Source organism: Salvia splendens, chromosome 15, assembly GCF_004379255.2.
Source record: "Salvia splendens isolate huo1 chromosome 15, SspV2, whole genome shotgun sequence".
In the NCBI taxonomy this organism is placed as follows: Eukaryota; Viridiplantae; Streptophyta; class Magnoliopsida; order Lamiales; family Lamiaceae; genus Salvia; species Salvia splendens.
The window spans coordinates 14,040,996-14,056,963 of NC_056046.1; the positions used below are offsets into that span (position 1 = coordinate 14,040,996).

Below are 15,968 nucleotides of genomic sequence, written 5' to 3' on the forward strand. Positions count from 1 at the left end.
TATTTAATGAAATAGTATGAATAATGGGTTTGGCACGGGTTTTAATAAATAGGGGAAAGTAAGAGAGAGAGAGAGAGAGAGAGAGAGAGAGAATGGTAGTGGAAATAATGTTAATGGAGAGTGTGGTCCAAATTATTGTAATGGTATAAGTTGGTAATGGTAACGATATAAGTTGTAAATAAAATGACGTGTAGGGGCAATGTGTTGTTTGACTTTTTCAAAATTAGAAAGTTAATACTTTTCCGGACGGATGAAAAAAAGAAATAGTTCATACTCTTTGGTGACGGAAGGAGTATTATTTCAAAAGTATTCCTCCAGTCCTATTAAAAATCTTCATTGAATATTAAGAAAAAATTGATTAAAGTGCTAAATGTATTAATTCACGTGTAGTTTTAGACTGAGAGAAAAAAGTGAAAGACAAATATACAACTAGTAATTAACAATTGAAATAAGACAACTTAAATAAACGGAGTGAGTAATTTGGAAGCGAAACACATCCCGTCATCAAAACTCAGAAAATCCACACTTGCTTGTAGATCCGATCCCTCAAACAATTTTCTCGAAAATATCGATTTAGAATTGCAGATGTTGACTGTAATCTTGGATGTTGGGATGGTTAAATTATAATTTATTTGAAAATAAAATAAAAATAAATGAAACAAAAGAGATAGATAGGAAACCAATATTATCTTCTTAATAAATTAAAAAATATACTATCATTTTGGATTGTGTTTCCTTTCACCATGAGCAATAGTAATCAATGCAATGAAGGGAGATGAGGTGTGAGAAACTGAATCCCAATTAAGCTTGGTATCACTCACTGTCACAACTCAATTTGGGTATCTAAAGGTCATAAGAAACCGCCCAGCATAAAATTATTGAGATCATGTACTATATTAATAGTATAAATTTCTTACAAACTATACAAAAAAAAATATACTACTCCCTCCCGTCAGCCATTAATTTAAAACACATTCACACATAAGCAAAACATTAATTTTTATTGAGCCTTTGCATTCGAAAATAAGCCTAATAAGTGTTTAAACATGTTTCTACTCGTAAATAAAAGAAAATTAAATAAATAGTCACTAGAATTTCACAATAAAAACGAGAACACAAATGGTGTCCAGCACCATAAAATGGGCAACGCCAACAATAGTAGTACAACATTAACAAATTTAAGAAAACACCTAATTTTCCTATCAAATCATCAGACTACATGGCACATCTTATTTTTCATCTGTGAATTCCCATCATCATATCTATAGGTATAGGGGAAACAACATGAATTTCCCTGCCTACAAACAAATTACAGAATCAGCAGCATCCTAACAAAACTTATGGCACTTGTGGGCTTGATTTCTTCCCACTAGAACCCTTTAAAAATAATTCCACAACCCAATATGCCAACAAAATGAAATAATGGAAATCTAAATTCAGACCAATCACTTTGCAAGATGTGTACCGAAGTTCAAATAAGCACATCCTTGTGTAGAAAACCAATTTCCCCAATGAAAACGACGATACTGCACGAATCCAGTCACGATGTGTTAAACTTCAAGATCCAATAAGAAAGCTACTGGAAATCATCGCCCAAATGCATCCCCAGCTGAAAATGCCTCCAATAATTAGTGCCAACAAACAGCAAGACCAGATGACAGGAATGACAGTGTGAATCTTGCAAGACGGCATACAATGAAAATTCTCCAGCACAAGGATCATTGTAGTTGATACTTCCGTAGCTTGTCCTTCACAGGTGGCTCCAAAGCGGACATGCATTGTTCCCATGCTCCATCCTTGAGCATCTGGCAACATTTCAAGTAAGCAGTGAGTCGTCATCAATTCATTCTTCCACAAATTACAAATGATCATTAACAACATCCTCTCCAACCAAGTATACTTTCCAAATTCTAGAGTGGAATTTAGTCACAACGAGCGGTATAATTGATCAAAATGCCCCAATTCAACTCTTTAAAAGAAAAGAAACAATCTAGGATAGGAATTGAAAATATCAATAAAAAGTACTCCACTTACTTGTTTATACCCATGTAACACCTGGCATACTTCATTGTGTAGGTCCTCGCTCCTTATTTCCTGGGAACATAACATAAAATAAGAAAAGGGACTCGTTGCATATACCACACAAAGAAACTAGTGAAGCATCACTTACATGCCAACTTGCAATTGCCTTGCACATGAAAACCAGTGAATTTAAGGCCCCTGATGGATTTGCTCTAACCTGAAACCAATCAATAACATGTTGTCAAATCATGCTACAAAGTAAGTCACTGTTAAAATACCATGGGCATATGAGAACATAATCCTCTTACCATTGCACACAAACCTCTGAAAGCATCTTCCTTCTCTATGTCATCTCGTATCCTAATTTAATTCCACAGAAAAAAAGGTTATCAAACTAGCTTCGAAATGAAGAAATTTGAAATCATCATGAAACCGATTCAAATTAATGAACTTTTTTCCTGCATAGTTTACGAGTGTACAAGACAGACAAGTATTTTAAGTTGAAACTGTCTGCCAAAATAAAAGGAGATGTATTTCCTGCAGTTTTTCCAACAAGATGTTCAAACTCTCATTTGCAAATATATTATTGGCCTTTACATCACCTTCTCTGGTGATGCATTAGATGCAATTAACTTAACCCTTAACTGTTCTTAATACATTGAAATGCCAAGTCTCACCTTGATAGAGAAAATTCAAGTAGTCAAAAAAAATAATTGATACAAATGAAGAGAACTTACATGGACAAAGCAATACACCAAGACTGCATGAAATGCTCCATGTGAGGTGAGACAAGCTCGGGGCACACCCATGCAAGTCTTCCTAGCGTAATTGCTGTATTTTCAATGAGTGATTTGTTGAGGCCCTGGAATATTGGCATAAACAGCATGAGAAGAGCAATTAGACATACTCTCCCAATATAATATCACTGATTCCAGGGCATTAAAATTGAATGGACTGGCCAACTGTGCGTCCAACAAAAGAAAGAATCAAGGAACGGTGGTTACCTCAGGATGTTGAAGTATTAATACCAAGGCTGATACCACAGTCAGAACTACTGGAGACATCTCCTTGCGAACCTGAAGTTAAAAAGTTTCAACCAAAAAATGTCAAGGCTCATTAAAGATATGAGAGAGTTCTTTCTGCCATTCAAAATAATGGGGTCCTTTTTGGTATTCACAGAGACTTGTTAAGAACAGGCTCACAGACTAGACCACAAGAGAAACTGTGAAATTGAGAAAGCACTGGAACAAAATGCTGAAGAACACCAAATGCATCAAGATGGGAAGAAAGTTACAATCAGGAGGTGAAGGATCTAAATGCACCCATAGTAAACATGCAGATACATGCTAGTGCAAGTACTTCCTCTAGAATAGCAGAGTGTTGCGCACTGCAAGGCTTCACGAATCACTTCGTTGTCAATAGTTATCGGCAATCATTTCGCATGAATATGATGCCATCTCATATTCCTTTTTTTTATCCGACAAAATATTATATCAGGAATGTTTACGAATAAATTAAGAGATTCTGCATCATACCTAGGAGATTATTCACATTTCTCAACTTTTTACAATATACGCAAGAAAAGGCTTGACACTACGCAAGAAGGACGATACCTTTATTGCTAGTTCTCCGATTGCCCAGCATGCATTGTTGGCAACAGATACTGTTTCCTTCAGCTTTGGGGGGTTCTGATGAGAGTGAAGTAAATTGAATCATTAGAAAGGAAGGTCTAATAAAACAATAGCCAACGTAACAGATAAATTATTCTACTTACCAATTGCTTAGCAGAAACATCAAGGAATTCAGCTAATCGTGGATGTAAATGAACTGGACAGACCTAATCATATCATCAAAGAAAAGCCCGTTGAATGAACGCCCCAGCTAGGGTAGCTAGTTGGACCAGCACTAAAAAAGAATCATTCTCAACTTACTCTAGCAAGGTCCCCCAGCAGTGCAAAAGCACTTTGCCTGACATCATAGGCATCATCCATACAACATTGCAGCAGCAAGTCTCGTAAATTACTTTGCGAAACCTAAAGAGATAAAAACATAATTAGTAAAAATGATAATATGAAATTTTGAGCCCCACAACAAAAAATATACAAGAAAACAGATGTTATGAACTCATTCACATATTTTTATGCTATTTTTTTAAAGTTAGATTTCAGAACTTGTGACATAGCAAGTAAAAGCTGAAGTTTGCCACAGCAATAACAGAGTTCAACAAAGAACAACTCAAAGTAGTTGCCATTCAAAAAAAATGCTTATCCAATAAAAAAATCAATGGGAAGAATATAACGCTATATCACTCAAGTGCAAGGGGCTCCACACAATGAATAATTCCCCAAAAATAAATTGTAAAACAAGATGAGTACGTGGTGCAGCATCACAACATTAGGCATTATCAGGCAGGAGGAAAATTACCAAACTCTCTATGCCAGGACCAAGACCCTCAGTAAGTCCAGAGAGAAGATCCAAACAGCAAACTATGAACTCTTTATCATATGGTGAGCCAGCTGAAATAGGATCAGCCTGAATGGAGAAGTGCAACTTTTAGAGTATTCATTGCAAGAAGGAAAAAAAAGTACAAAATTTTCGTCAATAACCTTAGTGTAGCAAGAGATTACGGGAGAAATAATTAATTGTAAAAAAGTCAAGTTGATTCAAAGGTACCCACTCTATTAAACTGAAATGCATCAGGCACTTTCTAACTATTATATTTGCACATTTTCAAAGCAAAAGAACCAAATAGTTCAATCCCTTAGGCTCTACAGATGATTTGTATAAGTTCTGATCTCGTGCATAATAGAACAAAGCGGAAAGAAACACTAAATCTAATGAAACCACAACATGAGGATCAGGGGCCACTACTCAAGTAAATACTAAGTAACAAGTTACACGAGCTAAGGACTCAGTAAGCAGGTATTATATACTCCCTCCGTCCACGAAAAATAGGGCTATTCCATTTTTATCCCTCGTTTTGGAAAAATGATAATAAATAGTTAAAGTGGAGAGAAAGAAAAGTAAGAGAGAGAATAATATAGACAGGTCTCTCCACTTTTCTTTTCTATATTATTCTCTCTCTTACTTTTCTTTCTCTCCACTTTAACTATTTATTATCATTTTTCCAAAACGAGGGATAAAAATGGAATAGCCCTATTTTTCATGGACGGAGGGAGTATTACTAATTCAAACCTTTGCCAGTTGTTGAGTCTGGATGATGCTTATACACCTCTGATACACTGGTTGAGCAAACTGTAAAAATCCAGTACCCAGTGCCTGAAAGAGACCATGCTATTCAGTTTCTCTTGACTATATTGTCCCAGATATACTCAATTCATATAGTTTTCCCTATTTGCACAGCAATAAGTGCAAAAAGCCAAAAATTCAAATATATTTTCCAAAGAGATTACAGTTTACCTGTGCTATTGACGTAAAGCATTCTAGCAGTGGGAAAAGATCTTTGTCAGAGTTTGAAAGCTGCTGCCACTTTGTAATCAGTGGGGGCATCAAGATTTCAAGATATTTAGGCTGCAATAGAGTGAACAACATTTTTCCTTATAATGCTGAACAAGGGGGAACACGTAAATAATACAATTGTAGTGAACAATCATGCACAGTACAGACCTGATTCAGTTCCCCTCCAACAGCATCTGCTAATGTTCCAATGGCATCATACACAATTCTGAGATTCCTCCTCTGTGAACAAAAAGGCGCTCGTGAAAAAGAAAAAGAAGAAAGAAAGTAGTAGAAAAAAGGAGTTAAATATGCACTGGAAAAGTTACACACGTATTTGACTAATAAGAAGTTATGAAGCTTTCTACCCAGTAACCACATAACTGGAATAAAGAACATTCAGAGGAGGAGCACAATGAACCTGATATTTCCCAAAGGCACACATTAAGTGTTGCAGAATGACATCCAGTCGTGGTACCAACTCTTCCGCAGCTTCCTGAAAATTTTAAGAGAAAAAAGAACATTATAGGGAAGAAAGAAAAAACAGTATATGAATCAATAGTAACTTCAATATGACTCCATTTACTAAAAGCTTCTTAAAAGACAAATGTAGGCGAAAGAGACCTCTTCAAGTGTCGCAAACGCTGAACAAGCAGCTTCTTGTACCCTCTTATTATCATCCAACAATCTTCGTAGGAAACCCGTCAAAACTTTGTCAAACTGATCATGACCTTCTCGATGTGCAGTACCCTACAACAATTTCCAATAGAGTTCAGTTTACATAAAGGAAAGAAGAGAGATTGATAAACTCATTAATCTCGTAATGGGCACCAAATGAACATAAAACCAATTAAGACGAAACAAAAAGCCACAAAACATATTAAAAAAACAATAGAACACTGAGAATCTTGAGCAAATCGACTATAAGTCTCCAATACAAGGCTGATCAGATGACAAGAGGTGAGCAAAGTGAATAGCCTCACATGGAAATATTTTCCCCCAATTAAAACACCAATTCCCAAAACAATATCCATTCCAGGAAAGCAGAGAAATATCCCTAATACAAAAGCACACCAACTCCAAGATGCTTCTTGACTGGATGTGGAAAGCAAGGAATTACAATAATTTACCTGAACAATATATTTGCTGAAACGTGATAGTGTCCAACAAGAGATGCTCCTTATCAGAGGATACTTGTCATCTAAGAGAGGAACAAGAAATGCAATAATCTGCAAAAGAATTAGACACGAATGTATCAAGGAAAATCAGATTGGGGGAAAATACAAATGTATACTATTCATTAAGGATTGAACTTTTGAATACAATAAAATTAATGAACCAAAACCACATTAAAGGTATCAATTCCTTAAAAAAACAAAGTAAACAATACAACAAACCAGGATCATTATACACATGCAATGCCCATTAGGAAAGAGCTTATATCAAATGAAGAAATAGACAGATAGACAGCATGCACTGAAATTGGCATGATAGGAGGGAGAGGAGGATATGATTGAAATTACAAGCAGAAACCAAAAAAAAAATCAACTATCAACTACAGAAGCCTTTTGAAGTATAGATATCTATCTCAGTGACACCATGAGAGATTAGATTATGTAGCTAATTTGCAAGATCACCCTGATAAACTGCTCAGTCTCTACACATTTCCACTACTAATAAGGTTAATCAACTAATCCTGATAAAATGAAACAACTCTTACGAATCCAAGGGATATGACTTCCATTCACAACAGTACATCTGTTAAGCCTTCCATTGCAAAAACATCTTGCGAATTAAAGGGTTGGATATTTAAACTCCTTGTGGGAGTGGTAATTACATACATATGAGCCCTCTGGACCTGAATGCTGAAGCATCACGCCAAAGCCTTAGAAGTCTACTGTGATCCAGTTTTCTTCTAAGATTAAGATGTACATTGCAAATTATTTCTATTAAATATAAACCTCAGTACATTTACTTTCTTCCCTCGCTGTTCTAGCAACCCATTACCACAGATATCCACACTACCAAAAGTTGCACTTATGTACCATGCATGCAATCGCAATAAAAAAAATAAAAGATAACATTAGAATATGAAACATTCTGCAGGAATGTAATCTACTGAGGTTCGGCACTATATCTCCAGAAAATGAGATGTTACTAGCACCAAATAACCTGCGAACATGCTCGGATGGAACACGAATGCTAGGAGCTTCAGGGAGGAGACATACATGAGAGAAAGGTTGAAACATGCCTCATCTGTTTACCTTCTTGGGGCAGAGAAGAAATAGCAAAGTCATCAATATGAAGAATCCAACTGCATTTGGCCAGGTTTCTAATGAGCTTACTTTGCTGCTACCTCCGTCCACGGAAAATCTTGTTTTTCAATTTTGGGCGGTCCACCAAAATTAGTCTATCTATTTATATTAAGTTTTTTTTTCTGGTAATGAAGTGGGTCCATTTTCCACTAACAACACTTCAACAACTTTTTCTCTATATCTCTCTCTTACTTTACCCTTTTGGCATTAAAACCCATGCCGTCCACAACCAAGACTATTTTTTTAGGACAGAGGTAGTGGTAAGTAAAAGAAACATATATATTTTCTATTCAGGGCACGAGTCATATATATTTATTCGCCAATGGACGAATTGGAAGTTATGCATGCAATTAAAAACTTTAACAAACATAATGCAAATGAATCAAAATTATAATGGAAAGCAGCTAGAGCAGGCTTGAAGTGTTATCCAGCTTATGTTGGCAGGGTAATAGAAACATAAAAGGAGGAATATAAGTGCTACTGCAAGAGGGGCTCCAACCAATTCAGCTTTATGTTAGTAGATAAACAACAAGCAACTCTTGATAGACAAAGCATGACGCATACAGCAACAGACACAGCAAACAAGTTAACCTCTGGATAAAACTTAAAAGCGAACAAATATCAAAGAACTTCCAGGCGCACAAAACGCACCTATGTGTTAGAAACATAATTAGCTATTAATGCGTGTCAATGAAAATTACCTCAGATAAATGTGGATAGAGGCCATTAATGCATCCCTCGCCTATGGCACCAAAGGCTAAAACGGCAGCTTCCCTATCTTTCCAGGCTTCATCACCAGTAGCAGACAACTTTGCCTGCAAAGAAAGCCAACCACAATTTCAACAAAATTGAGCAACAGCAAATATGTAAACATCAATAGAAAAAAATATGGCAGCAGTATGTATCCACTGTATTATTCTCATGCCACGTTATGTTTCTCATCAGCTCCTATAATGGATACAGAATAACATTTGACTTTCTAATTCAATATAACACTTGTAGAATCAAAGGATCACTAAATTAAAATTGTCAGAGTGAGTCCACCTATGTGTCCTGCTAATTGTTGTTTTTGGAACCTTTCATGTCCAGCAACTAAAATAAGCAACTGAGACACTTGAATCTTCATGAACTTTTGCAGCTTTATACAGTTGAGAATGTTATTTAGTGTATCAGTACAACATTTTTTGAAAGCCTCCACCATTTAAACATCATTTAGCAAAGAATTACATATAGAAACTCCATCGAGATTTGAAATAAAATTTTAAAAAGAAATAACAACAATCTCAACCATCAATGATGAAAGGGAAAGTAACCAAAAAGAAAAAAAGATAAATAACAGGAATACAGAAAATCTTTCACCAAACATCATTACCTGCACAATGGGCATCAAGGTGGGCAAGATCTCATCTCCAAACACATTGGAAATAAAGTCCAGAGCAGCTGCACTGCATTTACGTAAGTTCCACACATTTACAATATCATCATCCTGAAATCACAAGAAAGAAAGCACCAGTTGAATATACTAAACAAAAGACTTGAAAGGGGCACAAGTAAAAATATGAAGAAATAAAACAACATTAATGAATTATGAATCTGTATCTGTATTACTCCCTCCGTCCCACTCTAAGCGGAGCCTTTCTTATTCGACATGGGATTTTATGTGTTGTTGTTTTGTTAGTTAAGTGGAGAGAGTATAAATTAAGAGAGAATAAAGTAGAGGGTGATGTTTCGAATTTAAGAGGAAGTATTATTTAGAGTAGAAGGGTTAGCAAGCCAATGCCAGTCAAAATGTTCAATTGGTACTAAATGATAGCAACCCCAGACTTGAGCCTACTAGATGACCACTCCTAAAGTTACTTCAATGTTTATTTTCCATATTTTTCTTACACCCTCCGTCCCACTGAAGATGACCCACTTTCCTTTTTGGTTTGTCCCAATCAAGAATTCAAGATGATCCACTACTATAAATGGAAACACCTTTCTCCCTACTTTATTCCTTCTCTCTTACTTTACTCTCTTCATTCCACACACAAAATAAAATTGCATAAATTCCCGTGCCGCCCAAGGAAGGGGTCATCTTCCTTGGGACGGAGGGAGTACTAGTTAGTAGTTAGTAGTTAGTAGTTGTATAAGCATGGTGTCCTAGGTTGTGTTTGAAGTCATGCATTTGTGTTTTGGTTTCCTACTTATGTAAGTATAGGATTGGAGTCAACAATTACGATCATCTCAGAGAACTTTGAGACGACAGATTTTTTGAGAGGCTACGATGTGAATATTTTTCTCTTTCTACAAGTTCAGTTCAGCGCAGTACATTAATTTGTTTGATTTCTTCTTTTCTCTCAGTTGTCATTTGAATTTACCAATTCAGTCCAACTTGCCCTTCCACCACATTTATAATTCAAATGAGCTGCATCAAGGATTTGTCGGCTGAGATTGCACTCTACTAAGTAGCTCAGCAAATTCAATTAGTTGAACAAGACTGACGTCTTGAGCAACTTATCATGCCTGTTCTCCATGGCAAGGCCTGAAGTGGACACAGGGCCCAGAGCCGATTTTCCTAGACAATTCACACGTTTACCGAATCTTGCAGTTGCGGTTAGACCAACCTCTTAGTAAGATTGAGTTTCCACTTTTTCATAGTGATGACCCAAATTATTAGCTCAGTCAGGCAAAAAAGTATTTATTCGTCCATCACAGTCCTGATTCTTCTAACTCCTTTCATTACTAATTCTGAGGAAGTAGGCCTACCCTTGATTGCAATGGATGGCATCTCCCTACAAGGGAGTCAATGGGTGCTTAGCTATTGCTAGGAGTTAGGCCCTGCATGTGTGATTTTAGTTTTCCTTATTATCTAAGTGGGAAGGTTGGAGCAATTTACATTCCCCTCCGGAAACCAAAAATTTGTTATTATTGAAACCCTTTTTGTCCACGTCGACAAATTTGTGGTCTTCACTCATCTATTAATGAGTGGATAACCCTCCCCTTATTAGGCCTTTTAAGGGGGGGAGTAGCCCATTTCTAACATGGTATCGAAGCGGGCCCAAGTCAGTGATGGGTTTCTTTGTCGCAAGTGTGGGAGTCCGATGACCATTCCGGCCCACACATTGTGGGGCAGTATTGAACCCCCCCCCCCCCCCCCTCTCTTGTCCCACATCGACAAATTGGTGATCTCGACTCCTGTATAAAAGAGTGGATAACCCTCCCCCTTATAAGGTGTTTTAACGGGGTGGGTGGCCTATTTCTAACAGTTATTTTGGCAACTTTCTTGGACAGGCTACTTATGCACCTATTAATCCTTGACTCTGTTTCTACCACCAAAACCAATGAGAAATGTCATAATTACCTCATCTTCCACATCCTCTGATCCATGAAAGCGAGATGCATGAAAGCGAGGCTTCAGATCCTGCATTAATTAATTTCCTCAGGAACATGTCGCATATCAAAATGCTACATCCAAATGGAACAGTAGGAATTGCAATATAACCTGCTCTCTGTCTGGAAGAGATCCATCCTCCTTCAAAAAAGAGAAAGAATGAAGAGAAAACAAACAGAATTAATTTCAATAAATCAATAAATAAAGGGTAAATCAATAAATAAGGGTTGAAAGAATATTCACAAAAAGAACAATGAGAATAATAAGCGAACCTCAGCTTCAACAATAGATTCATCATCATCAGAATATGCCATGTTTGAAAGCAAAATCTGTAGAAGTAGGATGGCATATTAATGAAATGAATTGGTAAAGCAAGCTATTCAATAGAGAGGACTGCATCAAGCATGAATCGTACTGGAAGAAGACGTGGTAAAAACTCTCTCAAGTTTTCAGGAGGCAATTCTGCTTCGCAATAAGCAGACCTGTCCAGTGAAAATAAGGAAAATAAGTACAAAAACAAAGATAGATCTCAACATCCACGAGTTAATTCTCAGAGGAGACAAAAAGATAGTGAAAATAAGGAACATCAAAAACAGCATCTGCATAGGAAACAGATGGAAAAACTCTAGTTCCTGTAATTATATGCAAGAGATGTATAGTGCTAAACTTATAGCTCACACCATTAACGTGATTTACTATGTCGTATGCACTACAGATAATTTTGTCATGCAGCAGAAAATAATCCTGGAAACTAAAGAAAATATAGTCAGTTCAACTTCAAAACCTTCAAAACCATTTATAAAGATTTTATGAAAATTTCTGATCTATATACACTAAGGCCATTCTTGGTGTGATAAATGGAATGCTCATGTGATGGAATGGAGGAGAGAATGGAATGGAAATGCAAAGGAATTGTTTTTCATTCCTACTTTCATTCCATTCTATCATACAAAGAAGGGCCTAAGAACTAAGAACTAAAACTTCAGCCACCAGAGAGAATCCCCGCTAGAAAGGAAGCGAGAAAAACAGAACATAGATTGCATGACCACCTATTCATAGGGTAAAGAGGTGACTCAAATATTAAATAGATATCAACTTCATCTTGCTTTTCCCTTTCTAACCATACAGAAATACTGTTTTACAGTTAAATAAAGTAATCTAACAAAACATTCAAACTAAATCAGGACATGAGCTTTTCAGAAGATTGGAATTTAGATTCATGATCAGAGAAGTCATATACAGCGATCATTAATTGAAGTTACAGAACTCTTTAGTTGAGATATAGAATAGCTCAATATTCCACAGAAAAAAAGCCAAACTTGGTAACAAATAAAATGACAACATAGCACATCATAGATTTCTAAATGGTCAGAGCTGTAAAATATATCTTGAGAGGAACTATATACCAAAATTCACAGGCCTCTAGAGCCACTTCATCATCTTGGTCTTTGTTGACTACCAACATATACTCGATGACGTTCCTTAAATGTGGCTGCAGTATAAGTTTGAAATGGTATCCAGAACATCAGCATAAACATTTTTGTGAATACAATAGATATATTAGTCAAAATCAACAAAGTATTAGCAACTTAAATTTAAAGATTAAGGACATTTTAAACTATACATATCTATACACATTTAAAATGTATTAATTGAATTACACACCTCCAATACAGAAGAACGAACTTCAATTAGCTGAACAAACGCAGCACACACCTGTGTAGCAAAAGTGTGTCAAAAACCCCAGTTATTAGATAGTAGATATTGCTTAAAACCTGGATAGTCTCATAATAATGTATGAGCTACCAATAATTGGGGCAACATGGCACACATTTCCAAGAAACCATATAATACAGAAAGGATTTTTCACCTCAACAAATCCTATGCTCAGTTAATGTGAATAAATACAAAAGAAAAAATGTCTAGATTGTCGAACATGAGATGCAAATGTTAAGACATGGAACAAGGGAAAGAAGGGCAACAGGCAACAATTGACAAATCCCATCAGCTAAATCAGAAACAAATGCATAAACAACAAAACTTTATAGAGGAAATAGAAGTGAAACAAATGTATAAACAACCAATGTCTGTACGACTGTTTTATTACATTGTTTGCCACATATCCACACATTATTAGCATTGAATTCAAACAAGTTAGAAATAAAAAATAAATAATTAATTAAAGAATCTTACCAGCTTCCGCACCTCCGGAGTTGGGTCATTAGCAAGAAGAAACAAACCTTGCAAATATTTATCCATAGACACAGATAGAACCTGCACATTGGTCACAACAGCTTTTTATAACATTGAACAGTAGCTAAAGAGACAGAAGAAACTAATTTTTCCGAATCCAAATTCAACTGCACTCACAGTAGGCATTAGCATAACATACTGATTCACCGAACCCAAAGCAAGCTTCCGTAGTGTAGCATGTGGTGACTGGAAGAGCTGTTTTTGCACAAATGACATACAAAATAAACCTTGATATCATAGGTTAAAGTGTCGATGGACATAGGAAGGGAGGGACAGCAAGAAAAGCACATCACACGAACCTGAAGAAATCTAGGAACAAAAGCATTAATGGGCCGTTCAGATAATCCAGAAATATCAGAATCTAGCACTTGGGGAACATCTTCACAAATCTGCATTGAAAGACATTAAATTAGAGCATTTGTATGTACAGAGCTACATATTCAGCTTCATGATTATTTTCTCAAAACAAGTCACTGAGTCAAAAGGGTGAGGTCTCTCATCCCAAAACGAGAATGCTGAAGATTACAGAAAGATTATACGCAATTTTACAAAATATGTTCAGCTCTTTTTTCTTCCAATGCAAGAAGAATAGTTTGAGAACAGACAAAGGAAAACAAATGAAAAGTATTACTACCACTGCAAAAGATACCAGGAAAGAAAATTCCCACATAATATCTTGCATCACTCCGTTTTACATCTTATTGGGGCAAAGAGATACAGAATGGTAAAGTGTGATAATTCAGATAATCCAACAATGCAGAATGAACTTATGACATAGAAAAATGATAGAAGGAACAAAAATGAAACAAAGACAAGTGTCTGAGATACTGGCAAATCAAGAAATTATACCTTAGACAAAGCATCCATAGCACCTTCCATATGATTGACATCATTACTATCCAAACACTTTACAAGCGCATGTAGCAATTCAGGCCACTCAGCAACTCCCCCAATCTGAACAAAAGTACTAATAATGGTCCCAGCTGTAGACCTAATTTGTTTATCAGCTGCTCCCACACAAGGTAACAACTCTAACTTTATATATTGTTGATTGGTAGGTGGCATGGTTTTGAGTGCACTTCTAAGGTTGTTTTTCAGAAGCAGGCCAGCTGCTTGCCTAACCTCAACTGAGATTCCCTGTTATATTACATTTACGTATGAGTACATTGACTGAGGCAACACAAGTTCAACACCAACAGCTATTGGACACAATACTTTATTATTAGCAGCTTCTCAACCAACACCAGCGAATCAAAAGTTCTAACTATCCAGGAGTTATATAGTTCAAGCAACTACGCTTATCCTAGCCAAATTTGGACCTCACACAAAAGCAGTTGTTTTTTATACAGTATTACCATGTCAGTTCAAAAGAAATGAATTGCTTCCACAACATCTTCCATTGATTGCATTTTCAGTTAAACTTAATGGTATTTTGTTTGACTTAGTAGCACAACTTTCTGAAAAAATGAACGAGGATAAATTACAACAAACTAACATTAAGTTATTACGCTCATTCTAAATCCCCACCAGAATATGAAGTCAGTACTAACTAAAACAAAACAATGAAACGCCACAACAGGCGAAGTTTTAGCATTATCCTACAACCGATGAATCCATAAAGCCCTAACTGGTAGAATTCCGAAAAACAGCCTTTTTAATAATGTGACCCCAAACCTAATCAGTCCATGTATAACTGGACCGAGCAAGTAACAGCAGTCGTAAGCACAATCTAGAAAAAGTTTAAAAACAAAGTCAATGTTGAGAGTTATGACGCAAATCAACCTCCGCTCGCGCAAAAATGAAGGCGAGATAATTATTGAAATCGGGGAACTGAGAGTAGTGCTCCAGCTTCTGCCAAACCGCAGACTTGTCATCGGCGGTGGGAGCCATCTGCTGCTGTAGAAGCCCACAGATCTCCCTCAGTCCCTCCTTCTGCGGCACCCACGCCGCTGCTTCGCCACCGGACGCCATCCCTTACTACTTCAACACAAAAATTAATCCCGTTTACCAAAGAAAATACTGAATTAAAAAACAGATAAAAGTGATCGACACGATATTAGGACAATAAGAAAGAGAGAGAAAGACGAGAAGCAGAACCAACGATGAATTTTGAAGGCTCTGTTCTCAGATGAAGAAGAAGGAGAAGACTGAGAAAGATTTGAGTTTTTCTTTTTCTTTTTTTTTATTTTGGCTTTGAAGAGTCGGGATCGAGTGCGGGCGGGTGTTGGGGATACTGTAGAGAGAACAAATAAAAGTAAGTGGTGTTTGGGAAATTTGTTGATTAGAAGGTGGGCCCGGGAGCAAGTGGGCGGTGAATAACGGGGAACAAAAAAACCAGCCACAGTTGGCTTACTTTTTGGAATAAAGTCTCACGATGTTCATATTTTCTTTGCAAGAATCATAATCTAATCATTATTTCTCAAACAATCAGATGATGTTATAATTTAAATTGTACTTGGAGTATATTACTTCATAGAGAGTGTGCATAATTACACAAATCCATATTTTTTTTCGATTTTTTGTATTAAATACACTGTGTTTCATACTAC

General features: G+C 36.4%; 1 protein-coding gene across 1 annotated transcript; it reads right to left on the reverse strand.

Annotated features, from left to right (window-relative positions):
• Positions 1–1,063: 1,063 nt before the first annotated feature.
• LOC121768405 (transportin-1-like) lies at positions 1,064–15,611 on the reverse strand. Its single transcript, XM_042164906.1, has 29 exons — positions 15,202–15,611; positions 14,269–14,556; positions 13,719–13,808; positions 13,537–13,614; positions 13,360–13,440; positions 12,832–12,882; positions 12,573–12,658; positions 11,582–11,648; positions 11,439–11,495; positions 11,278–11,307; positions 11,137–11,196; positions 9,166–9,279; positions 8,495–8,608; positions 6,609–6,707; positions 6,103–6,228; positions 5,900–5,974; positions 5,650–5,721; positions 5,443–5,553; positions 5,218–5,301; positions 4,447–4,554; positions 3,954–4,055; positions 3,797–3,859; positions 3,636–3,710; positions 3,027–3,098; positions 2,760–2,884; positions 2,331–2,382; positions 2,171–2,239; positions 2,035–2,094; positions 1,064–1,805 (listed from the first exon to the last, which is right to left on the reverse strand). The coding sequence occupies exons 1-29, from the start codon at positions 15,388–15,390 to the stop codon at positions 1,719–1,721; spliced, it is 2,685 nt and encodes an 894-aa protein (XP_042020840.1). The 5' UTR covers positions 15,391–15,611; the 3' UTR covers positions 1,064–1,718.
• Positions 15,612–15,968: the final 357 nt, after the last annotated feature.

Coding starts and splice junctions, on each gene's coding strand:
- LOC121768405 (XM_042164906.1), bottom strand. CDS start 15,390: ATGGCGTCCGGTGGCGAAGCAGCGGCGTGGGTGCCGCAGAAGGAGGGA. Junction 11,649..12,572: donor CTAGAGGCCTGTGAATTTTG/GTATATAGTTCC, acceptor TTCACTGGACAG/GTCTGCTTATTGCGAAGCAG. Junction 6,708..8,494: donor TCTATCCACATTTATCTGAG/GTAATTTTCATT, acceptor ATTCTTTTGCAG/ATTATTGCATTTCTTGTTCC.